We start from the raw sequence: 27,628 nt of genomic DNA, 5'->3' as shown, positions 1-27,628 counted from the left end.
GCTACTTAGTTTAAATGTAGCGGTGTTGCAGTAGAAAACCTGCCTGCCAGAATACTGGTCCCTAACCTATTAGGGTGCAAGCCGTCTCTCTTGTAGATTTTATGTTTACCACAAAATATACCCCAGTGATCCAAGAACTTAAATCTTTGCTTCCTGCACCAGTTCCCCAACCACGCGTTCAAGTCCATTATCTCCCTGTTTCTGGCCACACTAGCCCGAGGAACTGGAAGCAAACCGGAGATAACCACCTTGGACGTCCTGCTTTTCAGCCTTCTTCCTAGTTCTCCGAAGTCTCGCTGTAGTATGTTCCTCCTCTTCTTCCCGACATCATTTGTGCCGACATGTACCACCACCTCTGGCTCTTCACCCTCATCCTTGAGGATTTCCTGCACTCTGTCCGCGATTCTTTCACTCTAGCATCAGGAAAGCAACACACCATCCTTAAATCCCGTCTGCTGCCACAAAACCCCGGTCAGTTCCTCTCACGATGGAGTCCCCTATTACCACGGCTCTGTGCGATGTCCGACTCTTCCGGTCTGCCTCTGCGGCAACTTTTGATTGACAAACTTGGCGGCCTTGCGAACTGGCAGTGTCATCAGTCTCTACTGTTTCCAAAAGCTTCAACTTGTTCCTGACAGGTACTTCTCCCGGGGTCTCTTGCACCTGTCTCCTCTCTGCCTTCCTCATCATTTGCTCTCTTCTGCTCTCTTCTGGCATGATTGGTGTAATAACATCGCTGAAGGTCTTGTCCAGAAAGATCTCGTTCTCTCGGATGAAGCTAAGGTCTTCGAGTTCTTTCGTCAGCGCTGCAATATGCTCGGTCAATTGCTGAATGTGCACACACTTTCCACACATATACGAGCCAGGCACACCAGAGTCGTTGACCTCCCACATCAAGTGCGTAACGCACTGAACCAGCTGGGCAGTCATGTCTTCACCCTCTTCAACAGTGGCATAATCACTTCATTTAACCTCCTTGTCAAAGTCTACTGAGCTGAAGCCTCACTCTTCGATCCAAACTTCCTTAGACCCTCTTTTTGTGGCAAGACTGTGGACTCTTAATTTAGGTTAGAGGAGGAGGGAGGGAGGGAGACCCTACTTTGTAGGACCTGGGGTTTAGAACACACCCACTCTAATAGCAATCGCTTACCTTCCCGACCGGCTTTGCGCTCCGCCTGAACTTCCGCCCAGCTCCCGCCGCTCTCTGCTGCGAAAAGCAGAGGAAGGAAGGAAATCTACCATCCTCATCTGGTCTGGCCTACATGTGACTCCAGAAACCTCAGCAATGTGGTTGACTCTCACTTGTCCTCTGAAATGGCCTAGCAAGCCATTCAATTGTACCAATACCTACAAAGTCTTGAAGAAATGAAACCAGACAGTTCACCTGCCAGGGACCTAGGCCTCGGAAAACACAATGGCAGAAACAGCCCAGTCAACCCTGCAAGGTCAGTTAGAGACACTGGGTGCTGCAAAGTCTATGGGTCCTGCAGCAACTCCAGCAATAGTACTGAAGACTTGTGCTTCAAACCTACAGCTCCCCTAGCTGAGTTGTTCCAGTACAGTTACAAGGAGAAAGTGAGGTCTACCGGACAATGTGGAACATTTCCCAAGGTATGCCCCGTATGTAAAAAGCAGGACAAATCCAATCCGGCCAGTTACTGCCCCATCAGTCTACTCTCGGTCATCAGTCAAATGATGGAAGATGTCATCAACAGTACTATCAAGTAGCACCTGCTCAGTGATGCCCAGTTTGGGTTCTGCCAGGACATCATTACAGCCTTGGTTCAAACATGGACAAAAGAACTGATCCCAGAGATGAGATGAGAGTGATTGCTCTTGATATCAGGGCCATATTTGAGAAAATGCCTCAAGGAGCCCGAGCAAAACTAGAATCAATGGGTATCGGGCAAACTCTCCACTGATTGGAGTCGTACCTGGCACATTTGGAAAATGATTGTAGTTGTTGGACGTCAGTCATCTCAACACCAAGACATCTCTGCAGGTGTTCCTCAGGGTGGTGTCCTAGGCCCAGTCATAATCAGTTGCTTCATCAATGACCTACCCTCCATCATAAGATCAGAAGTAGGGATGTTTGCTGATGATTGCATAACGTTCAGCACCATTCACTATGACTCAGATACTGAAGCAGTCCATGTCCAAATGCAACAAGATCTGGACAATATCCAGGCTTTGGGTTGACAGGTGGCAAGTGCCTGCTCCTTGACATTCAGTGGTGTTACCATCACTGAATCCCCCGCTATCAACATTCTTGGGGTTACCATTGACAAGAAACTTAACTGGACTTGTCACATGCACACAGTGGTCACAAGAACAGGCCAGACACTAATAGTACTGTGGCAACTAACTTCCCAAAGCCTCTCCACTGTCAACAAGGCACAAGTCAGGAGTGTGATGGAACACTCTTCACTTGCCTAAATGGGTGCAGCTCCAACAACATTCAGGAAGCTTGACACCATCCAGGGCAAAGCTTAATTTGCACTACATCCATAAGGATCCACTCCCTCCACTACTGACGCTCAGGAGCAGCAGTGTGTACTAACTGCAAGATATATTCACCAAAGATTGTCAGACAGCACCTTCCAAATGCATGACCACTTCCATCTAGAAGGACTAGGGCAGCAGGTACATGGGAATACCATTACCTGCAAGTTCTCTACAAGTGGGTGGCACGGTGGCACAGTGGTTAGCACTGCTGCCTCACAGCGCCAGAGACCCGGGTTCAATTCCCGCCTCAGGCGACTGACTGTGTGGAGTTTGCACATTCTCCCTGTGTCTGCGTGGGTTTCCTCCGGGTGCTCCGGTTTCCTCCCACAGTCCAAAAATGTGCAGGTTAGGTGAATTGGCCATGCTAAATTGCCCGTAGTGTTAGGTGAAGGGGTAAATGTAGGGGAATGGGTCTGGGTGGGTTGCGCTTCGGCGGGTCAGTGTGGACTTGTTGGGCCGAAGGGCCTGTTTCCACACTGTAAGTAATCTAATCTAATCTACTCACCATCCTGACTTTGAATTTATATCGTCATTCCTTCACTGTTGCTGGGTCAGTGTCCTGGAATTCCTTCCCTAATAACAGCTTGCCACGATCCTCTCAAGTAATCTAGGGACAGGCAATAAATACTGGTCAGCCAGCAACAACCACATCTCTCAACTGAATTTTTAAAAACTGTTTGCTGGTAACAAGTAGCTGATAACTGATCACTAGTCCATCAAGTAATCAATGACAAAGGCTTCTTGTCTGCCAATAACTATGTGGACAAATTGAGGATTGCTGATGCTGGAGATCAGCATCGCGAGTGTAGTGCTGGAAAAGCACAGCAGGTCAGGCAGCATCTGAGGAGCAGGAGAATCAACGTTACGCCAGAAACGTCGATCCACTTGCTCCTCGGATGCTGCCTGACCCTCTGTGCTTTTCCAGCACTACACTCTTGACTGCCAATAACTATGTGATTGGCTGCCAGTTAACTGAACAGTTTGGGATTCTGAATGTTAGGGTCAGACATTGCCTTACCTCTGGAAGGGAAGGAGCCATTTCTGCTCCATACTAAAAAGCATCTCAAATTTGAAAGCCAATTTAATTCCCTTCATCAGTTGCTGTAAGCTATGACTTTGAATTTATAAGTGTGACCCTGTCACTCTGTACCTCCTGCAAGCAAGTGAAAATACTTCGAGAAGGAAAATAGAGAAGCGTTGTTCTAATCGGCAAAATGTAATCTGTGGACTGGCCCCACAAAATTGTTTCCCCAGTCCTTCCCAAAACGGGTTTTTCTTCTGTGGGTGTGTAGAGGGGTCTTTTGCAAGTGAGTTAGAGTTTTAACTAGTAGAACAATGGTTCATAATTGTTTATCTGTCACTAGAATATTTTTATTTGTAATGTACAGTCATTGTTAAGCACAAATACCTGGTCCGTGTTTTCTTTCAACCTAGGTAATAAAGGCAGAAAATACTGTGTACTTTTGTGATAACTCCAGAAATAGCGGGGTTGGATTTCCAGAGCACTATTCCAGTGAGGCATAACAATTAATGTGGTTGAGGTGCTTGTCTCGCTTTTCTAATGTCTCAGCTGGTTTTTATCAAGATGTGGAGGTGCTGGGGTGGGCAAAGTTAAAAATCACACAATTCCAGGATAAAGTCCAACAGGTTTATTTGGAAGTACTAGATTTCAGAGCGCTGCTCCTTCATCAGCATTTGCAGAATTACAATTGCAGATACATTCTATTTTGCTCAAAAAGCGCAATATCTGCAGGCAGTCAATCCATCTAACATTTTTAAAATTTCTACTTTGCAAATAGAACCAGTATGACTCAAAGCTGGGATGCATACAGACTCTAACCTCCCACCTTTAATGCATTGTTTGAGCTAAGATATTATTTTTTTTTAAAAATCCTATGTTTTCTTGAGAACATGATTTGAAAGAAGTTCTGGGATTTACATATTAGTGAACCAAAACCTGCAACTCATTCTAAAAGGTAGAAGACTTTACAGCAATCTAGGTCTGTTTAACATATCGTTTCAGTTGCATGACACTGTAATCTTTTGCTATAAATTCTGTGTCTTCTGATCCTGCTTCACAGCTACCTGATGAAGGAGCAGCACTCTAAAAGCTAGTACTTCCAAATAAACCTGTTAGTCTATAACCTGGTGTTGTGTGGTTTTTAGATTTTTACCAAATTATTTAATCAGTGTCTCCAATTAGGCTTGATCACTTGCACATCCTTTATTTCTCTTCACCTCCCTGACTCCACAGGCAAAGTCGAGCAACTCTCTTTGTGGGGTTACTCTGTGGGGTCTCCCTAATGGCCATGTTGTTAGTCACTGAATTATAGAGCCCTGATTCAGTCGGAAATAGTTTCAGTCGGAAATAGTTGTCACCAAGTGAACAAATGGTAGTTTTCTCAGTCTTTGCCAATTGTTTTCTCCTTTAACTGTTCCTTCCTCTCCTTTTCAGATTCATTTGCAGTTTCCAATGGAGTTTGAGTTTAGTTTGTACTATCTGAAATTCCTGGCATATCATCATGTCTCTAACCGCTTCCGAACATTCTTACTGGACTCTGACCATGAAAGGATCGAACTTGGTAAAAACCACAACCAGCTGCTTGTCTTATTTGTTTTGTTGGTTACTAGAATGGATGTGTGTGGGTTTATTGAAGATATATGGCACATGTCAGGCTTGTGTTTATGAAAGGGTGTCCTGGTGACAGCAATGAGGGAATTGCTTTGATTTATTTTCTTAGTTTTCCAGAGACCTGTGTTGGTCCACAGTGGTGAGTCGGCTAAAATCCTATTCCTGCCACCAGGCAAAAAAAACATTTCCTTTGTGTCCTGCCCCAATTCAGTGCAGGATGATATACTGAAGGAGTTCAGTATATATCAAATGTTCTATTGGGAAAACAGAAGGTTTCTTTGCTGGTAGAATGCGATTCAAATATTTATCAATCTTAGTTATCAAATTCAACACACCCTTTCTCAAACGTAGTCTGAGGTGCAAAAAATCCCAAGTAAAACAGGCTCATGGAGTCTTTCACCACCCTCCCCTCCCTTTTCAGGGAACTGATTTGAATCCAGATCCCAGAGGCAAGCAGTAGAATTGTGAGATTTAGCTAAATGTGTCTCATCATTCCATGATGAAGGAACAGAATTTGATCCACCAAGTCTCACTTTATTCTGTAGGCAACCATATGGCTAGTCCACATGCAGCTTTACAGGGTACTTTTGAGTTTTGATTTGTATTCAACAGGACTGATGTATGAAGAGAAAGGCGAAAGGAAGAACCAACACAACCACAGGTCTGTGTGGGACTATATTGACCGACTGAGTAAGAAAACTCCAATCTTCTTCAACTATCTGTATGCACCTGAGGATGTCGAGGTGAGGAGAAGCTTTGTAGAGATGGTGGATTTCATTGTACCACATGATTCCAAATGGTTTTTGTTTATACTACCCCAATCATCATTGATCTTATTACCGTTTCCATGAATGTAGATGATTGAAGTGTTACAGATAGGTACAAAAAATAATTTATCTCGAGAGGTAGAAGGGAAAAATTAGAAACCATGCTATAGCTATGTGAATATTTTGTTAGATCACATCCTCAGTACTATGTTATTCTCTTATAGATGTGTTAACAGTTCATTAAATTAAACTTATGAGATTAAAAGGGGTAATTTGATTAAAGTTTAAGCTTTGATGAAGTTTAAGGGAAACAGAATGATTAGAGAAACTCTGTTGGTTGAGGTTCTCAGACTAGAGAAATAATCTAAAAATCAGAGCCAGGCCTTGAGTGAAGTTAGACATGATTTTTCAACATGAAGGGTGGTAATAATTTGGAACTTGCATCTTCAAAAAGCAATTGATCCATCAGTTAATTTTAAATCAAGATTGATAGATTTTTGTTAACAGATGGCATTAAAAGATCTGTGGAAAAATTGGGCATGTGACATTGGGTCATGGTTCCACCATAATTAAATGGTAAAAGAGACTCAAAAAGCAGAATGACTTGCTCTTGTCCCTCTGACCTGTAACTCCATGAACTGTTAGTTTAATTGCACCAATGGTTTCTAAACCCATCTCCTTTTCAACTCTAGGTTCTGAGGCCATATGCTAACATTTCCAACCTGAAGGTCTGGGATTATTACACTGATGAGACCATTTCTGAAGGGCCACCATATGATTGGGAGCTGGTATACAATCGACGAGAACAAGTGGATGATGGGGAAAGAGCAGACACCATGTCTGCTCAAGCACAGCGCAAGATTGTCTGGCCATGCTATGACAACCAAAACAAGACGATGCCTGATGCTATCAGCAAATTGTTGGAGGTAGAGTTCATGCCCAAGTCTCAACTTAAACTCAAATGTAAACAATGTCTGAGGAATGACCTGCAGTGGGCTATGTATCTGATCAACTGTCTTTATGTTTGACATTAATCTGGGCTTAAGGGCCATGAACCTGATCACTTTTCCTTGTGCTTGATTGTTGGTAAACTGCATCTCTAGATAGCTTCCTGTGTCCAACATTTGGGAGGATTAGGCCATGAATTAGATTGGGCAATACTTTGGAATCAGAGCATAAATCTCACCATGGAAAGGATAGCCCGGAATCTCCTCATCTCTCCTTTCATCCAACAGGAGATGCAGTTGCTGGAGGCTGAGCTGGGCCAGGTGCCAGACAAATGGAGGGAAACTTGGGATAAGATCAAAACAACCCAGCAAGCAGAGACCAAGCAGGAGGGTAAGGTAAGTCAGCACATAAGCTTCACTATGTTCACAGGATGTGAACTGTGTTTTATTGCCTGTCCATAGTTGACTGAAAGTTGACGGTGAGTTACTAAAATCTTGCTTGACAGTGGCTGTGATTTGGCAATGATTGAATTGTACCAGAATATTGTTGAGGCTGTGACTCTTAAAAGACAAAAAAACTAGAGGTCAGTTGTAATGCATTAGAATGGGTGAATCCAGCCCTGAACGTCTCCAAATCACAGGGTAAAATCCATACAGGGCAACCAATCAATCAGAGAAAACCCATTTCCATGGGGGATAAAATATTTCAACCTTGCACAGACTCTGGTAAACTGGAGTGTCTGAAGAGCAGATTCATGACCAGAACATTAAAGTATGGAACTAGTTGAGAGCAGGCTATTTTAGATATATTATTCAACCATGAGCCAAGATTAGTTAGTAACCTTATAGTATAGGATCCTCTGGGGAAGACTGATCGTATTATATTATAATTTCATGTTGGATTTGAGAGCTTAGACGTAGGATCTTAACTATAAACAGAGCTAATTATGAGAAACTGAGACAGTATGGTAAAGTTGAGAGTAACTGCCCACATGTAGGCAGCATCGAAGAGAGTACAATACTTACTAGTCCAAAATATTTATTGATCTCAGAACATCCCAAAGTGCTCTCAAACCAGTGAATTACAGCTGAAATGTAGTTAATGTTGTAATAGTTTCGAATTTGAGATCAGTAAGTTCTCACAAACAGCAATGAGCCAAGTAACCTTAAAACTGATGCTGTGGGATCTGAGTTTAACATTTAATTCAAAAGCAATACCTCCAGCATTGCAGCACTTGCTCCAAGGAGGCCACTTGCCAGCACAGTGCAAACCTATGCACTGAACCACTGCCTGACTATTCATTGTGATGCTACAGCCCTCTGAAGGTTCTTCTACCAGCCCCTCCTCACAAAACAACAAACTGCTTGCCCTCTGAAAGTGCAATGCCAGTGAGAGCTACTGCAATCTCTGATTCAGCTATGAAATTACTGCCACTCAGTCACGCTTTACATCTTAAAATGGCAAAAGTCTGCAGCTGGATTGAAGGGTTAAACCTTTTAACTGGTGCAAGAACTGTTTTTTTAATTCATTTGAGGGGTTGTGGTCTTCGCATGGGTCAGCATTTATTGTCCATCTCTTATTTCCACTGAACATTGGCAGTGAGCTGCTACTTTAAACCACCACAGTCCATTATGTGTCAGTGCACCTGCACTGCTGGTTAGGTGGTAGACAACAAAAGTCATATACTTTCAAGTCAAGGCAGTGAGTGGTTTGGAGGGGAACTTACAAGTGATGGTTTTTCCGTGTATTTTGTGTGCCCTTGTTCTTCTAGATGGAAGTGGTCATGGGTTTGGGGTATGCTGTCTGAGGTTTTGGTGAAGTTTTGCAGTGGATCTCCTAGATCACTGCACGGGTTCCAGAGAATTGATTATTTCAAAATTCAGAGTCACAGCACGGGCTTGAGGTGATCCCTATGCTGTGCAAGGCGAAGGAACTCTATGGTTGCGTTACTTCTGATTTCTTTATTTCTTATTTGTGCAGCATTTGTCTTCAAGTTCTTTGCTGATGTCCTCAACTCTTTCGCACCATCAGAGGTCTCAGTGTGTTTATCTACATGAGGCAGTAGTTGGATCCACTCTGAATCTGAGTCTGGACACAGATAGTAGCACAACCTCCACTCCCTCCAGTGGTGTTATGGGACGAAAGAGCACAAGCACTTTGTACAGCCAGTTTCAGACATCAGAAAGTGAACACAGGTAGGTACTAATGCTACATTAGAGCTGTGAGGAATGTACACTAACTGGGAGGTAAGATAACAAACAGGTCTTTTCTGGGTCTCTTTCAGCATGTCTAACTCCTAAACTGTTTGGGTTTTTCACTGCACTTAAACAATATTAACTTGTTTGAGCAGCGCCATGTTGTGGCTCCACTGGAGCAAATTGTAGATCAGTATAAAAGGGTGCCTCAAAATCTTCAATAGCCATTTTAATAGGAATAGAATGGAAAAAGGATGAGATTGGGGAGCAAAAAGGAAATTTGCACGGAAGTGTTAAATTAATACTTTGCATCGGTCTTTACCAAAGCGAAAAATGCTACCCAAGTCATTGTGACACGAGAGGAAATTGGCATTAGAAGGATTTTAGTTGGTGAGGAAGAAATGTTGGATAAACTATTGGCGCTTAAAATTGACAATAACCTGGGACTGATGGGACGCATCCAAGGATTTTGAAGTTAAAAATCACACAACATCAGGTTTAATTGGAAGCACACTAGCTTTCGGAGCGACGCTCCTTCATTACCTGATGAAGGAGCAGCACTCTGAAAGCTAGTGTGCTTCCAATTAAACCTGTTGGACTATAACCTGGTGGTGTGAGATTTTTAACTTTGTACATCCCAGTCCAACACCGGCATCTCCAAATAAGGATTTTGAAGGAAGTGAGAGTTGAAATTGCAGGGACATGGGCATCAATCTTTCATTCTTCTGAAGGGTGATGCCAGAGCACTGGAGAATTGTAAATTTTATGGACTTGTTCAAGAAAGCTGTAAGGAGACCCAAGCAATTACAGATTAATCAGTAGTGAAAACGCTTCTCGAAACAATTGTTCAGGATAGAATTAGTACTCGCTTGGGGGATGAAAAGTGCTTTGAATCAGAGACATTATGTTTAACTAACGTGCTGGTTATTTTTGAAGACATAACAGATTCGATGAGGGTAATGCTGTTGATGTGGTATACCTGGATTTCCACAAGATGTTTGATGTAGTGCCACATAACAGAGGAAAGTCATAGATGATGGAGAGTCAGGAGCAATGTGATGCAAAATTGGCTGAGTGATAGAAAGTTTGCACGTAACATGAAACTTGGGGGTAAATTATAAACTGTGAAGAGAACAGTGTAAAACTCCAAACAGCTTGGCCAGTTTGGTACAGTGGGTAGATAGGTCTCAGGGGTCACGTAGAGTTGGAGGTAATTTATTATTTTGGATAGAGGATTGACTGGCCAACAGAAAGTAGTATGTCAGGATAAAAGAGTCTTTTTCTGCTTGGCAAGCTGTAATAGTGGGGTGCTGCAGGGTTCGGTCCACGACTCCAAATATTGACCATCTATATTAATGACTCGGATGCAGGGATAGAAGGTATTGTAACCAAACTTGCAAATGACTCTAAACTAGGCAGGAAAGTGAGTTGCAGCAAATAACTTTACAAATGGATGTGGATCAGTTAGGTGCATGAGCCAATATTTGGCAGATGAAGTTTAATGTGAATAAGTGAGAGGTTATCCATTTTGTTGTAAGAATAGAAAAGTAACTTATTATCTAAATGGAGAGAAACTTCAGAGTGCTTTGGTGTGGAGGCAATTTGTGTGTCCCCTTGCGTGAATCACAGAAAGCTAGTATGCAGGTACATCAGGTTATAGGGAAGACAAATGGAATTTTGGCACTTTTTGCTAAAGTAATAGAGTATAAATGTAGGGAAGTGTTGTTGCAAAAATACAAGGCATTAGGGAGACCGCACCTGGAGTATTGCATACTATTTTGGTCCCCTTGAGGAGGGATGTTGTTGCATTGGAGGCAGTTCAAAGAAGATTCATTAGATTGATCCGACAGGTGAAGGGTTTGTCTTCTGAAGAGAGATCAAGTGGTATAGGCCTGCTCAAGTGACTGTTGGTGGATACGCTACATATTCTTCAGTAAATAGATTACAGCATTGAGGGGTTAAGTATTGTTAATGAGAAGGCAATGACATAAGGTTGGAATCCCATCATGGGAGGTGGTGAACTTCAGATTCAATAAAAACCTGGAATTAAAAGCTGGCCTAATGGTGAACATATGGATTATAATTTAGGCAATTAAAAATAGGCAATAAATGCTGACCCAGTCTGCTATGGCCACATTCCATGGATAAAAAGAAAATCATAGGCTAGTGTAATCCAGATGGGGCAAAATCAGGCATTTGTTTCGGTTCATATGCATTGTCTGATCTCAATAACTTGAGCCTGACCTTAAGTATGTAATGATATGGTCTCTGTACAGTTTTTTTTTCAAAAGATGTATAATTAGTTTGTAGAGCAAGACAGCAATAACAAAACAGCGTAGATGGACGAAAACTTCCAAATGCTCTCATGAAAGAGGAAAGTTAGCTGTATCAAATCAAAAAGTTTTCCATTTCTGCACTGTCCTTTTCTGGACTCATGCATGTATTCTGTCTCCAGGTCATATGAAGGAACCCTTTATAAAAGAGGTGCTTTTCTGAAAGCTTGGAAACCACGTTGGTTTGTACTCGATAAAACCAAACATCAGGTAACACTGCCACAGTCTGCTCTGTCCGTTCTCATAACTAATGCTTCACGTGAGAATTAATTTGTTAACAAGGGACAGTTGACATGGTTTTATTTAATGCAAATCACGTTTGACTAACCTAATTGATTTCTTGGAAATAACAAGGAGGGTTGATGAAGGTAATGCAAGAGATAAGATGAAAAACTTCCTCTGTTTGGTAGGATTCCATTTTCTTAATCACAGAATTGCACCCTTTTAATTTTTATTCTGCACTCCACCTTATCCAGGAGAGTTGTATGATGATCCTAATTGATGTTATTACTGGACAAGTCCGATCCAATATTGACATCTGGCTTGATAAACATTTTTACATGTGTAACAAGATTGTCTTTCACTGAAATACAAACACCATGCTGCAGATTTGATTTTACCAATAAAGCAGAAGTGCATTATGCAAACGAAATCCAAATAAATAGGATAAACTAGACTATTTACATCTAAACACAAGTTTAAAGATTTTCAAACACCGCTTATACAATCCCATTAATCCCAAAAGTGCTTTTTTACTGTCCAGCATCACAGATGCCAGACTTCAGTCAATTCAATTCATTCCTTGTGATATCAAAAAACGGTTGAAGGCACTGGATGCTGCAAAGGCTATGGACCCTGACAGCATTCTGGCAATAGTACTGAAGAGCTGTACTCCAGAACTTGCCACTTCCCTAGCCAAGCTGTTCCAGTATAGTTGGAACCGTGACAATGTGGAAATTGTCCAGATATGTCCGATTCACAAAAAGTAGGACCCAAATACCCAGCCAATTGCCATCTCATTAATCTTGATCATCAGTAAAATTATGGTAGGTAGCATCAACAGTACTATCGGGCAGCATCTGCCCAGTGACGCCCAGTTTGACTATCGTCAAGGCCATTCAGCTCCTGATCTTTTAACAATCTTGGTTCAAACATGGGCAAAAGAGCTGAATTCCAGAGGTGAGGTGAGCTGAGATCACCAGCCCCTGAGATCAAAACAACATTTGACAGTGTGTGGCATCAAGGCTCCAGCATACTTGCAATCGGTGGGAATTGGGGTAAATGCTCTGCTGGCGGGAGTCATATCTGGCACACAGGAAGTTGGTGGCTGTTGTAGGTCAGTCACCTCAACTCCAGGATATCTCTGCAGCAGTTCCTCATGGTAGTGTTCTAGGTCCAGCCATCTTCAGCTGCTTCATCAAATGATCTTCCCTTCTTCATAAGGTCAGAAATGGGTGGGTCTTTGCTGATGATTGCACAATGTTCAGCACCATTCATAACTCCTCAGATACTGAAGCAGTCTATGTTCAAATGCAACAAGGTCTGGACAGTATCCAGGCTTGGGCTGACAAGTGGCAAGTAATAGTCACACCACACAAATGCCAGACTGTCCCCAGTAAGAGACAATCTAACCACTGCTCCTCAACATTCAATGGGATTGCCATCACTGAATCACCTGCTGTCAACATCCTGGGGATTACAATTGATGAGAAACTCAACTGGACTCACCAAATAAATGGCTACAAGAGCAGGTCGCAGGATAGGAATACTGTGGCGAATAATTCACCACCTGACTCCTTCAAAACTTGTCTACCATCCACAAGGCATAAATCTGGAGTGTAATGGAATACTCCCCACATGCCTGGATGGGGCAACTCTAATAATAGTCAGGGAGCTTGACACCATCCAGGAAAAAGCATCCCACTTCATTGGCATTGCATCCAATCCCCCCTCGACCAATGCTCAGTCTCAGCAGTGTGTACTAGCTACAAGATGCACTGCAAAATTTCACCAAAAACCCTTAGACAGCACCTTCCAAACCCACACCACTTCCATTTCGAAGGACAGGAGCAACAGATAGATGGGAATACCCCACCACCTTCCAAGTTTCCCTCTAAGCCACTCACCATCCTGACTTGGCAACGTATCGCTGTCCCTTCAGTATTACTGGGTCAAAATTCCTGGAGTTCCATCCCTCAGTGCATTGAGAGCCTACCTGTATAGATTGCAGTGGCTCAAGAAGACTGCTCACCATCACCTTCTGGAGGATAACTAAGGATGGGCAATAAATACTGGCCAGCTAGCAAAGCCCACATCCATGAGTGAATAAAAAAAATTACAGTACTCACACCAGCGAGAACTCCCTTCTCTATCAAATTGTGCCTTCAATCCTGGACTGGAGAATCTAATAGCTTCTTCCTTAAGTCTTCATACAGTTGATATTCGATGTCCTCAGTTTCAAATCTACCCTTCAGGATTGTAATGAAAGACATCTCTAGCCTGTAACTTCTGAACTGAACTCCTTACTCTGAGGTAACTGTGTTTTAAACAGTTCTAATCTTATCGGGAAAAACTATTTTACACTCAGAGACTTTAGCAATTGCTCTACTTGGCATTCAGAAACTTTTCCCAAATCAAAAATAAACAAAAATCAATCTTATAAGCGGAAAGTCTAATGTATCATGATTTACTTGGCTTACTTGCAAACAATTTTCCAGTAATCTCCAAGAACTATTCTTTCAGACTGCCTTAAAGAAATCTCTGTGGGCTGCAGAAATACTTAGTTGATCACTAAACCTCTTCACATGCAAACTAAAATCCACATGCCAGTGGCTCAAATCCAACCGTTAAAATAAATTATGCTAAAAATATAGGTAAATCACACATCTTACATCACACTCAACCCCTTTCTCTTTAACCTGCTGCCAATGTGACTTTTCCTGAGAATGGGACTTGAGGAGATTATGCCCTCAGCTGTTGCTGCCAGTTGCAGCCTACAGAGTACTTTCCTGTGCTGCACCTGTCTCTGTTTTTGGAATCTCTGCCCTCGAATGGGGTTATGCAAGGCCAAGACCTCAGGGCTGGGCTGTGGAGCCAGGGATGACAGAGTGGATCCTAGATTGGAGGGAAAATGGGAGTGGTGTGAAATAAGCAGAGGAGCAGAAAGGTTGGAGAGGATCAGCTGCACTAACTGCAACTCGTTTGGCGTGTCTCCTGAGATTCAGTAGAGGAGAGATGATGATGTGAAAAGAGGAAAAAGATTTAGTGCTGTACTGCTTGACTGAAACATTCCTCTGCTTTCTTTTGCAGTTGAGATATTACGAAAGTAAATCGGACACAGATGTGAAGGGGATCGTTGACCTCACTGAAGTGGAATCTGTTACTCTGGGAGCAGCAGTAATGGGAGCCCCCAAAAACATCGAGGAAAAAGCCTTCTTTGATGTGAGTCTCTGTCAGCAACACTGAGTTCCAAATTTTTCAATAATAAGCTGTTTGCAGACTAAAACTGACTTGCAAACTATTTTATTTCGTAGCTGAAGACAACAAAAAGAGTTTACAATTTCTGTGCCCAAGACAGCCAGAGTGCCCAGCAGTGGATTGATAAAATACAGAGCTGTCTGTCCGATGCGTGAGCACCATGTATTGCAGCCATTGCCTGTGTACAGCTGGGTATGGAGTTCATCGTCTGGATCTCTGTCACTATGGACAACAACAATTGTTGTATCAAAAATACAAGAACCAGAGTATTATGGAAACTTGTAATTTCTCAGCCATCCATTTACAGAGTCCAGAGGCAATGAGGGAGGATTGTGTTTAGATCTCTTGCTACCCCATACCCAGCATTGATGGATGTGTGTATTTGTTGGGGATATTCCATTTGAATCAGCATGTTTGGAGAGAGGGAGAGAGCATATTGCACACACCAATACAAGAGAAGATTACAAACTAGAATAAGTATGAAGAAAAATTAAACCTTTAAACCTTTTCTTGCTCAGGGCCTTTCCCCCCCACACCAGATTTTCTCTGCTCTTATCTCTGAACTAATTTGTGTGTTGGACTCTGTTGCCATTTTGAATAGAATCTTCTGTGGCCATACTCCTGAGATAAGAGCTGATATTCTCGATCAACAACCCATTGCTGAAATACTCAAGCCTAAAAATCCCTTTGGCTCAAACAGTTTAGAAGTTCCAGCACAGCTTGAGTCACATCTATCAGATTAATTGCCTATTCCTGGAAAAAGGATGTGGATCAACCACCATTTAATTTCACTGCCTTTGTTATAGATCTTGTGAGATGTCTTGTAACCACTGGCCTGTCATGTGATGCTGCAACTTTGTTAGTAAAGAATCCGTGGAGGGCAACCAGAGAATCAAGCTAAATTAGTAAGAAAGTTGTAGATGCAGTGAAACTGCAGTCCCACAGTGGGAATCAAGACATGGCTGTACAGGAGAATGTGTAAAGGATCTCTCCTTGAAAGGACTTCTTTACAGGATAAAATAGGCTAACAAGTAAGGCCAGCCTGCTGTTTACAAGTCGATATGGGAATAATTTTTTGCTGGGGAATAATTTTTGCTCAGGTCTAATTTCAGTAGGTCAGTGCTGCTGTAACAGTCTGTGGCCAATTTTGTCAAGGAAAATGGCAGCCTTTTGCACTTGTGAACAAGAGATGGTTAAAGGTACACAGTTGTGTGTGTTTGTTCACTGAGCAGCTCTCAATGAGAGTGTTAATTTCTTTTAAAATGACTAGAACCCTTCAAACTGTAAGGGCAGTAGTAGGACAATGAGGGATGTGTTTGTGTGTTTAGTTCTATGTTAACTTATGCAGTAAGGGGTAGGGCTTGGCAGGTGGTGTATGCTCACTGTGTTTACAAAAACAGCTGTGCTGGATATGTATAGTGGGGTTGGTCTGACCCATATCTTTCGCCAGACTGCTGACTCCCAACTTACCTTCCGTTGGGTCACATTGAGAAGGAAGGCAAGGAGGAGTAACTGAGCAGGAGTAGGGGTGGTGTCCTCCAGCCCTCATGGACAGCTGCACAGAAACAACACAGCTGAGAGGTTATTTTAACAGTGTTGTTTCTTTGATTCTGCTGTTAGTGCTGTACAGCTGTACATAGTTTAATCCTTGTTCTATTTATGCAACAGCTTCCTAGATATTGGTGTACAAGTCAGATGATATTTACAAATTGTTGTGTATCCACATGTATTTGTTATCTATTTGAACAAAAGCAATGTACTTGAGCCAGTGGTGCACTGAGGGGTGTCTCTATATTATATCCATCACCAAAACACTGAAGTTAGGACTTCATAAGCATGTCTGCTCAGTCTTGGACAGCTGAAGGGTGCGAGAGCAACACGGCTAAGAGACTTGCACTAATTCCAGAGGTCCAAGTTTAGAGGGAGGGGAGGATGTTCGAGAGATAATCATCTCCATCCCACACTACAATACGTAGAACTTAGTCACATGTTTGGCATACAAAATCCTATGTCTCTCAGAACAAATCTGTCCCAAGTGCAAAAGTCCATGTTTATGGATGAATTCAAATTGTTGGGCATTTGCTCATGTGACTCGGACTGAGGGGTCAAGATCGGATTCAGATATGTTGGGTTAACTCAGTGTATGGTTTCTGGTTGCAAACAATGACGACATCTTATCCTGTTGTTTAGTGTTAATATTGTGGTTGCCAATTTAAAAATATTGCTAGAATCTATTTCACCAGCTCATGCTTTATCTTGTTGTCATTTGTTCACTGTCTGTCAAAATCGCCCTTGGCCTTCGATTGTCTTGAACACTTGCTGTAAATTGTGCAGCTCGTACTTTTTCTGTTTCACTGTCCTGTTTTACAGTATCCTGAATTTTGCATTGTTGCCTTTAGTCCCTGTGTTGTCAGATCCCTGATCAAATTCTGTTGCATATACTCATTTTCCGGCTGTTTGCTGCTAAGATTTATCCTTAAACGTGTCTAAGTATCCAAACTAGCCATGAGGAGAAAGTCAGGTGGTATTGAGGGACCTCATTATTTCAGATCTTGTCATGTTTGGGATGTATTTTTGCTGATCTCATTGCAGAAATGCATTGCCTTTAAACCTCAGCTGAATGTTTAATCTTTCTGATGTGGAGCATGTAGACAAGGACATTTTCTGATCAAAAAAGAAATGTTTTTTTTATTTTGTTTTTGAATGAATTCAATAGCTTAAAAGAGCTGAGCAAAGTGAGAATGAAAAATCTCTTCTGGCTGGATTGCATGAAAGTGCCACTTTGCTCGATGTAAATAGGCCTCAGCAGATTGTGCTCAAGAGGATGCTTTTCTTCGGCCTTCTTTCACTCACTGCTACTGCACTGGATGTTTCATGTAGACTGTACCAGCTTTTAGTAACTGTGGGTCTACCAATCTTTTGTGCTATTTTCTGTGCTCGTGTGCTTGCTGCTCCTTTGTGAAATGACCTAATGAATCTGCTGCACGTGAGGCAAATATGCACCATTCTTGGCTCCCAGATCTCTCAAAATCAAGTTCTAGCTACAACTCAGCATTTACTCCTCTGATCCACATTCTTGCTGGGGATGTACGTTATCCTACGTGATAGTTGTCAACCAAAGAAAGTGGCTGCCCCACGGTATTGAAGAGACTGGGATGTGGAATGAAGGCAGGTGGATTTGCTCAATCTTATTGCAGAGCAATTTGCTATTTGAACTGTTTATGATTTGTGTTGCTTAAATAAACTAAGCATTTGTCCAGCGATAGAACAGAATCACCACATATAAAGCTGCTAAGGGGAGTACATTCAGAGCTGAAGTGTATTTCCAAGCATTTACTTTTTTGCTGGAATTCACCAGACTTCCAAATCTACCCCTATACCCAACACCTTCAAAATGATAGCCTCGAGTTGCTCTGACCCTTTCAAACCAGTCCTTGCTTAACAGCCTGTGTGGGTGCCTATAGGTCAGTACAGTGGATACCTAAAATGGAGAAAGACTCTGAGTTCCACTATTTTGTGGTAAATACTTTTCTCACTAAATACCACTGGTAAAGCATTTTTTTGCATTAAATGTTTGTCAGTGGGTGGCACGGTGACTGTGGTTAGCACTGCTGTCTCACAGCACCAGGGACCTGGCTTTGATTCCATCCTTGGGCAACTGTCTGTGTAGAGTTTGCACGCTCTCCCCATGTCTGTGGTTTCCTTCCACAGTCCAAAGATGTGCAGGTTAGATGGATTGGTCATGCTAAATTGTCCGTAGTGTCAAGGGATGCGCAAGTAAGGTTGTAGGGTTACAGGGATTGGGTAGGGGGTTGCATCTCGTTGGCTTGCTCTTCTGAGGGTCAGTGTGGACTTGATGGGTCAAATGGCCTGCTTCCATACTGGAGGGATTCTATGATTCAGTGGGAGGGAATGCATTTTATTCCAGTGCCACCATCCAGCCTATCCAGGACCATTGTTAGGTTAGGTATGAAATAAAACTCTTGCTACACTGTCCCAACAAACATTCCCAGTCCGGTTCAATGCAGGCTGTGTGTAAAATAGTACTTATTCCAGTCTTTGAATGACATGCTTCAACTTCAGCTGAGATTTCCAATGACACTCAATCTGCCCTAGTGTCACATTATTGTTTCAAATGTCAGTTTTTTGAGTCTACCTTGGTTATTGTAAAAAAAATTTGTGAACAATGCCCAGCTGGTACTGGATTTAAGATTTCCATTTTGTTTAAGATCTGTATAGGAGGCTGAGGGGAGAGACCAGGCAGGAGCAAGACTCCAATCCTGGTGTGAAAGGACAATATACCCAGCATTTACATGAACCTATCTAGTTTCCATGATTACTGTACAGTATATGGTAGAATGATGTCAGACTGATGAAGATGCTAAAATGGTTGTTGAGGCCAATTATGAATCTAATAACAATGATATGCTACAAGGTTCACTACTGTGTAACAACGAGGAGCTATCAATATTGTAACATATTTTCTTCTTGCAACCTCCAACCTTGGTTTCCCTTAAGTACAATCAATCAACATTTCCTCAAAATGCATGCCTTCAGTCAAGTCCAGATTATCTGAATTGGGAGCATCCCCAATGGCAGAAAAACTGATGAGGATTATTTGAACAAATGTGGTTCTAAGTAACTTCCTTCCCTTTTCATGAGTCAGAAAAATTCTGCCGGTAGATCCCTTTCCGTGGAGTTTACTGATAACATTGAGAGAACTGCAGAAAACGGAGTACACAACTGGTGATCCTAGTGATCATTGCTGGGTCCTTGTCCAAGGCGAGTATGATTTCAGGGATCTGACAGATAAAGTAGGGCAGGCAAAGCAATTTGTTTTGTTTGCAGAAATTGTAGTAAATTAAGCCTTTCATTTGAAAAATGACAACTTTTTTTCTTCCCACAAAGTCCATTTTACTTTTGCCAAGCTTTTAACTTTGAAAATGCTTTTATTTTAAATATGAAGAGAATTCTTTGTACATAGTCTCAATTCCTGTATAAAGATGGATAAGTTCAGATTGTAAAATAAAATAACCATGTAGAGTTTGGGATTTCTTAGTCTGAACATTGTGGTCTCCATACAGAATCCTGTATTGTGCTTAGACAAAGAGAACTGAAATTTAATAAAATATTAAATTACTACTTTTGGAACCTGAAAGATCATGGGTTAGTTAGCATTCTTGTCTGAGAAAAAAGTTGTTCAAATTTCACTGCACCAGTTTAAATGAAGACTTTTATGAAGCACTTTGATTACATGATAATGTCCTGGTAATTTTCCTGTTAGGTTGATCAAGTGTTAAGATACAAAGATAATTCATTTTTAAGCAATGGCCTTGATCTTGGGGCAGAGAGAGCCTTGCAGTAACTTCTTCATAATTCAGTTTGACACTCCACTGCAATGAGAGAAGTATGCACTAACAGTTGTCATTCAACTGAAATGCCCTCTGCTTTCTCCATGTGCATAAGTACTACAGTACTATTTTGAAATAAAGTCTTGCTGTTACATTCAGTATTTTTCCTCAACCACTATCAACAAATTTTGAAATGTAACACTGTTTGCAGAAGTGTTTAGAAATTGGTCGTTCTGTTTTAACCAACATTATACCCTGTGAACTTTAAAGATTTTGTACAAGTGCATGAGGCTTTGTCCACACCTAGGTAGGAGAGGCATGAGAATGTAAACGTGTTTATGTACATTCAGGGAAGGACTTATCCTTTCTGAAGCAAAGATTTACTTTGCTAACTCCTAACAAATGCAATCTTAAAGGAATAAACTAATCCCAACATCCATTTTAGACTAGTTTCAGAATTTAGGGAAGCTAACATTTCCAATAAGCATGTTAGGATCTTTAATTGTAATCTCTACAGGAATTGTAATAGTTACAATGCTACCATGTTGAACTGCTGCATTGCCCATTCATTTACTTAAGACACTAACATTCATGATTTAAATTGGATTGTTGATGTAAGGAACAAAGCACAGACCAGGAATATTTCTGAAAAGGCCTTTATTAAGATTGAGTCAATATTTTCCAGAAAGAAGCCTTTGGTTACGTTCAATATGGTTTGCTTCAGCTCACTGATTTACTGTTTATCCAGTTATCAGGATCACCATCTCCACTTAGAACGCAATATTCATTTGCAGGTGTTTACATACCCCAAAAGACCATTACAGTAACAGGAAATCAAGGATTCCCCATCATAACATTAGCACAAATACAATACAAGGTAAATACTCCATGCATACACTAAGATTTGGTTGTATTTTTAAACAGTCAAGACAACTAAATTTTTTTGTACAGTTGTGGAAATTGATTTACCCTTGAGTTATTAAAACAGCAAACCAGTGCCCTTCGTAACCTAATAGTTTATTCCTAAACAGAGAAAAAAAACTGCTACAAAGTAAAATATATAAATTGTCATCTAAAGTAACATAATTCTTTCAAAAGGCATTTCCTATCTGGATCTGCACACCAGTGACTTCAAATCAGACCTCACTGGAGTGGCCCTTTGGCAATGATGGGAGAAACACCAATGCAGGAATCCTGTCCCTCATATGCTGAGGATGAAACCTAAACCAATCACCAAAAGGCTGAGGGAAGAGTAAGTGGTTGCTTAAAAGGTATAAAGCTCCTTTGTGCAAGATGAGTAAAGGTAAATAGAAAAAGTTGGCTTGTAAGTAGGCCACAGTTTACTCAAAGAGCGTCACTCTGAAAAATGAAGATTTGCTCGAGTCTCATAATTGGCACTCACATTCTCTAGTAGTTTTTAAACTACATTTATGAAAATAATCATGGTCATTAATTACAATTCCTATATCCAATTTAGCATCACATCTGCAAAAACCTCTTCCTTCCTTTGAATCCTCACGATGGCTGTGGAATACTAAAGAAACTGGCACAGCATGTTGAACAACCATTTCAAATGGTCCACAATCAGCAGATCAAACAAACAAACGAGATGGTTCATCCAGTTATTAGTAACTTCTGAAATTCAAATTGTCTTAAGTTGGGAGCTGCATGCAGAGTTCTCAGAACTTTTGATGCTTGTGAATAAGCATCTAGTGAGTGACTACAGAGTGCTATAAAGTCCTTGAACTGGCCTTGGCAAGGGGCATCCAACCATTGAATGAAGAGATCACGCTTAACCAAATTGATTTTAATTTTAAAATGCACCATGTTGACAAGCATGAGATAAAGCAAAATAAAAAGAACACAAAAGAGTTGGGAAGCCATTGTTAAAAGTCCTCGAGTTCAAGTCCTAGCAGTTGACACACTGATGTAGAAAGGATAGATGATGAACCTGGGTCCTCTAGTTATTACACAGCTTCTGGCACAACCAATCCAGTCCTTCATAGAGACCAAGGCCACTGGTTGCACATGTGGGCTGAATGTGCAACTGTGAAGAAAGAGAAATTATCATCAAACTTAGCTGAAGAAATAAGAAAGAGAATTTTGTTATTGCCAAACACACACTTCCAGCTTGATTTAATGCAGTGTAACTCTGTGAAGGGGATAGTATTTGTGTTTGTAAGACATTATTTCTCATTTCATCTGAACCTTTCAGGAGGACAGAAAAGCTTTGACTTACCTGAAGTGAGCACGTGACAGGTAATGAAATGACACTACCCATTATGTACTCTTTTAAATTTGGTGACAATCCCTGTACACAAGGAAAGTGGTATTATCATGGCTAGTAATCCAGAGGCCCAGGCTCAGAATTGGAGATCAAATCCCACCATGGCAGCTGGTGGAATTTATATTCAATTGATTCTGGAATTGTAAACTAGTCTCCAGTAATGGTGACCATGAAACAGTCATCAATTGTCACAAATCCACCTGGGTAAGTCTACCCACAGCAGACCTGTGGGAGCCATTCAAAATAAAACTGGGAAGAGTACAGACCCAACACGTTCACTTTTTAGAATGAAACGTGGCAGCAACAACCCAAATAACCCTGGATATCTAGGAATATTCAGGTCTGGACAAAAAGGAATAGATACAAAGGAAATAAATCAACCGAGGTCCTAGTGGAATACAGTGAACTTAAAGCAACTAGGAGAGCAGAGAGAATTCCTGGGGAAAAAAAACTAATTCGACCAGTTCCTGCCTTATGTTAACAAAATCTACCTCCCCCAATCCAAAATCTTCCATTGTAGATTCCATCCTTTTCCATAGCAACCACAATACTGAAAGTTTTAAGCTTATCAGTAAAATACGTCCCCACTGCCAACTCAAACATCTGTCCAGCTTCTTTCCCCAGAATTAGTTTCATACTGCACCCTCCTTTGTAGGACATTCTACATGTTGATATAAAAAGCTCTCCTTGAAGACATTAAGAAACCTGACCCTTCTAATGCTTTTACACTATGACTATCCCAATTAATGTTTGAGGCAAGAAAGGACAAAGGAACAGACAAGGGTTTCAGCAGCAGTTGAACTGGGGCAGGGCAGTATGGTATGCTGTAATAGTGCAGATGTGTATTTGGAAAGATTCAAATATTTCACCATATTCAAATATACTGCAAACCAACTGGTTCAGTGAAACTGTCAGAAGGGATAAGGAAAGAATTGGCAACTAAGAACAGAGTTTGGAAGAGTTCGGCACGGTGGCACAGTGGTTAGCACTGCTGCCTCAGCGCCAGAGACCCGGGTTCAATTCCCGCCTCAGGCGACTGTGTGGAGTTTGCACGTTCTCCCTGTGCCTGCGTGGGTTTCCTCCCACAGTCCAAAGGTGTGCAGGTCAGGTGAATTGGCCATGCTAAATTCCCCGTAGTGTTAGTGTTAGGTAAGGGGTAAATGTAGGGGTATGGGTGGGTTGCGGGTCGGTGTGGACTTGTTGGGCCGAAGGGCCTGTTTCCACACTGTAATGTAAAAGCAATGACTTCAGTTTTCCCAATAGTCAGCTGCAGGAATTGTGTGTTCAACTGAATGTCAGCTAAGCAGTCTGACAATTTAGCAACAATCGAGAGGTGTCAAAGGGCTGGCAGTGAGGTTCTGTACTTGTAAGCTGTGTTTTTGGATGATGTCAGGGGCAGGTGTAGGTAAAGAATAGGAGGGTGCCTAAGGGCAATTTTTGGAAACAGATAAAACCCTGCAGCAGTGACGAGAAAGCACTGTGTTGACCTTAATAAAAGAGTGGTCTTGGAGGAAAAAGGTGGAATTAGGAATGGGGTTTGCAAATTCAAACCCAGAAAGTGAACTGAGCACACAAGTTAGTTTGAGAGTTTTCAGGTATTTTCCTTTCTATATATGGGGTCAGTAGTTAAATTGGGGAGACAAATATTGTTTTAAATTCATTGCCTAGTTAAACCGCTCAATCAAACTACAGATTACTGTTGAATAGTATTTCTAAAGCTTGAGGTTCCTGGGAATTGAAAAACACATGAAGGCTGAGCAGGTTGACTATGGCACTATGATGCTGGCAGTCATTCAAGTTGGGGGAGGGAAGTTGAAAGGAGTGTGGTTATATTAAGGTATAGTATAGTTGAAGGATAGGCATGATTCATTACAGCAAAGAAGGAGTGTCTCAACTGCTCAACTGACTATCCTTTTCCAGGATTGAGGACATCTCAGGGCTGAAGAAGAACTTGCAATAGAGAAGGATTCCATTGTTGTGATCCACACAAGTATTTTGGGCGGCATGGGTGGCACAGTGGTTAGCACTGCTGCCTCACAGCACCAGGGACCCGGGTTCAATCTCTGCCTCAGGCGACTGACTGTGTGGAGTTTGCACATTCTCCCCATGTCTGCGTGGGTTTCCTCCGGGTGCTCCAGTTTCCTCCCACAGTCCAAAAAATGTGCAAGTTAGGTGAACTGGCCATGCTAAATTGCCCGCAGTGTTAGGTGCAAGGGTAAACGTAGGGGAATGGGTCTGGGTGGGTGCGCTTTGGAGGGTCAGTGTGGACTTGTTGGGCTGAAGGGCCCGTTTCCACACTAAGTAGTCTAATCTTTTTTAAAAAAAGTACCAAGACAGAGTCAGGACGAAGAAAGAAAGGTTATGCTAGGGGATTAAGCACAAAGACTAAAGTCTCTGAATTTCAACCTGAGCCACAAACAAATCAGAGTACTGAATGTATGTCAAAGATTGGTGCTGGAAGAATGTTTTTTGATTCATGGGGCTTACAAGGGAATTGCACAACTAGGGCATTGGGGCTGGTTGGGGAATAGATACAGAAAATTCAAGAGGAAGGATAAGGCAATAGTGATGGGGAACAATCCAACTAAAGATAACCAGAAAGCGACAGGAACGAGAGAATGCACCAACAAATTAGATCAGATTAGGGAAAAACCAGATTAGGGACACATTTAAATGTTCTTATATTAGCATTGCAAGCATTCATTTAATGACTGCATTGTTGAAACAAAATTGTATATGGTTACACTAACAATTACAGAACAATTGTAAGGTGATTAAAACAAGGAGCTGGCTATTCAAGGGACAGTCATGGCATTTTACAAGGAGAGGTTACAAAAGATAGGAGGAAATGTAAAAGTGGAATAGAGGTTTTTTTTTAAACAAAAGTATGAGATTAGTACAAAGAAATGATCTTGACCCAGAAGATCATGGTGGACATAAGAAATCGTAGAATAGATTAACAGGCACCACTGAAAGCAGGTATAGCAGTATAAGAAAAAATAATAAGGGCTTGCAAGAAATTGATTGCAAACAACATCATGGGTGATTTTAATTACCATATTGATTGGACAAATCAATTTGGTAAATGTAGCCTGGCAGCACTCATGGGGTCTACATTCTGGAAAAACAGAAATATCTTACAGTTCTGCTGGTGGCCAGTGGTTCCAGTTTCGCACGGAGATCTTCAGTTGACATAGCATTTGGCAAATCCTGCTTGTTTGCAAATATTAACAGCACTGCATTGCTCAGCTCATCCTCAGCAATCTGGGGAAAAAATACAAATAGAATGAGCTCAGGAATCATATAAATCAAACTTAACTTGCAGTATTAGAACTGATAAATGCAAGAGTTTAAGAACTCATTACACAAACGAAATCATAATCTCACATAAACCTGTTTCCCAAATGCTTTACAACAGGCCGGCTGAAAAAATGGCCTCGGAACTATAACATTATCTGCAAGGCTTTTATTCAAAACACTGGTAAAAATGATAGTTTTGAAGTGAGTCGCTGGATGACTCTGCAAATGCTTCCAACCGGTTCTCTAGTGAGCAACAAAACTCACTTAGTGGCTTGGAGCAGTGGGTAGTCATGCCCTGGGGAATTAAAGTCTGCTGGGCTGTCAACACGGTGAAAGTGGATCAGGCTGGTAATGAATGAAAAGGAGTGGTATGGAGGCACAAGGGGAGTGTCAGTAAGTGAGAATGATTGGGGGAGCTGGGGAAGAGATTGGGCTAAGTGACTTGACTGGGAGTATTGGCTGTGAATGAGTCATTCTTCACCAAACAGGCTGACTCCCATTTTCAGGTCAATTCTTCTAAGATCAGCTGAGGGTGTGCTCCATTAGGGACGATCTAACTCCTTAGCTGGGCACCCCTGACAGTCAGGACATGGGGACTGCTTTTCTATAGTTCTGCTTCCTAACAAAAAGGGGATGACAAATCAGTTGTACTGATTGACCATTAAAAATGCCAATATTATTAATGCCATATTTATACAATCAATTTATTGCTTTGGAATGATTTGCTTATTAGTGTTATGGCAAACCTCATCTTGTTGAAATTTGCTGAATGACAGAGAGAAAAATCAAAACGTGATCTTCTGGGTGAAAACGTTGGCCAGAACCTCAGTGTGGAAAAATATGGTATATCAAAGAATACAGACAAAAGAAGAGAGGAAAAGTTGCAATATGGAAACAGATGTCAAACAGGATGGAGAAAAAAAGCATAAGGAATACACAAATTAAAACTAGAGGTTACAATGATAACAGAAACACAGAACCAATGGTAGAAGGATTATGGACTCAATCTTTTTATTTTGATTATTCTTAACTTTTCAAAATGGCACCAATCAGGGCAACAGTGAAAACTTTTCACTATTTCACTAAAATACACGACAATCATTTATTTAATTTCATTTTCAATGGCCCTGTATGCAATTGCACAGGCTATTCGAAGTACATAAATACTATCTGATCGTATGGCTCAGGGATGGCCAGGACAGGCAGCTTAATGTTACAGGATACAAATGCTACAGGAAGGATAGAAAGGGAGGCAAGAGAGGAGGGGAAGTGGCATTTTTGATAAGGGATAGTATTACAGCTGTGCTGAGGGAGGGTATTCCCAGAAATACATTCAGGGATGTTACTTGGGTGGAACTGAGAAATAAGAAAGGGATGAGCAGTTTATTAGGATTGTATTTATAGACCCCGAATAGTCAGAGGGAAATTGAGAAACAAACTTGTAAGGAGATTTCAGCTATCTGTAAGAATAATAGGGTGGTTACAGTAGGAGATTTTAGCTTTCCAAACATCGACTGGGACTGCCATAGGGTTAAAGGTTTAGATGGAGAGGAATTTTTTAAGTGCGTACCCGACAATTTTCTTATTCAGGTGTATGGATGCACCTATTAGAGAAGGTGCAAAACTTGACCTACTCTTGGGAAATAAGGCAGGGCAGGTGACTGAGGTGTCAGTGGGGGAGCACTTTGGGGCCAGCGACCATAATTCTATTAGATTTAAAATAGTGATGGAAAAGGATAGACCAGATCTAAAAGATGAAGGTCTAAATTGGAGAAAGGCCACTTTGACAGTATTAGGCAAGAACTTTCAAAAGCTGACTGGGGGCAGATGTTC

At 41.5% G+C, this 27,628-nt stretch overlaps 2 protein-coding genes across 2 annotated transcripts in view; one reads left to right on the top strand and one right to left on the bottom strand.

Moving 5' to 3' along the window:
- Window positions 1-20,017, top strand: part of sbf1 (SET binding factor 1) — a 104,993-nt gene extending 84,976 nt beyond the window's left edge. Inside the window, exons 35-42 of the mRNA XM_043713206.1 lie at window positions 4,961-5,087; window positions 5,750-5,880; window positions 6,597-6,830; window positions 7,140-7,247; window positions 8,833-9,047; window positions 11,503-11,590; window positions 14,690-14,821; window positions 14,914-20,017. Coding sequence (XP_043569141.1) covers window positions 4,961-5,087; window positions 5,750-5,880; window positions 6,597-6,830; window positions 7,140-7,247; window positions 8,833-9,047; window positions 11,503-11,590; window positions 14,690-14,821; window positions 14,914-15,012 — 1,134 coding nt within the window. The 3' untranslated portion in view covers window positions 15,013-20,017. The remainder of the gene's footprint in view (window positions 1-4,960; window positions 5,088-5,749; window positions 5,881-6,596; window positions 6,831-7,139; window positions 7,248-8,832; window positions 9,048-11,502; window positions 11,591-14,689; window positions 14,822-14,913) is intronic.
- Window positions 20,018-20,848: 831 nt separating this feature from the next.
- LOC122561764 (ADP-ribosylation factor 4-like) overlaps window positions 20,849-27,628 on the bottom strand; it is a 22,850-nt gene continuing 16,070 nt past the window's right edge. Inside the window, exons 5-6 of the mRNA XM_043713884.1 lie at window positions 25,637-25,759; window positions 20,849-22,255 (exon numbers count right to left, since the gene is read on the bottom strand). Of these exons, the coding sequence (XP_043569819.1) occupies window positions 22,169-22,255; window positions 25,637-25,759 (210 nt within the window). The 3' untranslated portion in view covers window positions 20,849-22,168. The remainder of the gene's footprint in view (window positions 22,256-25,636; window positions 25,760-27,628) is intronic.

This window comes from Chiloscyllium plagiosum, chromosome 23, assembly GCF_004010195.1.
Source record: "Chiloscyllium plagiosum isolate BGI_BamShark_2017 chromosome 23, ASM401019v2, whole genome shotgun sequence".
In the NCBI taxonomy this organism is placed as follows: Eukaryota; Metazoa; Chordata; class Chondrichthyes; order Orectolobiformes; family Hemiscylliidae; genus Chiloscyllium; species Chiloscyllium plagiosum.
Note: the sequence above shows the minus strand (reverse complement) of the source record. Positions and strands in the feature narration are given on the sequence as shown.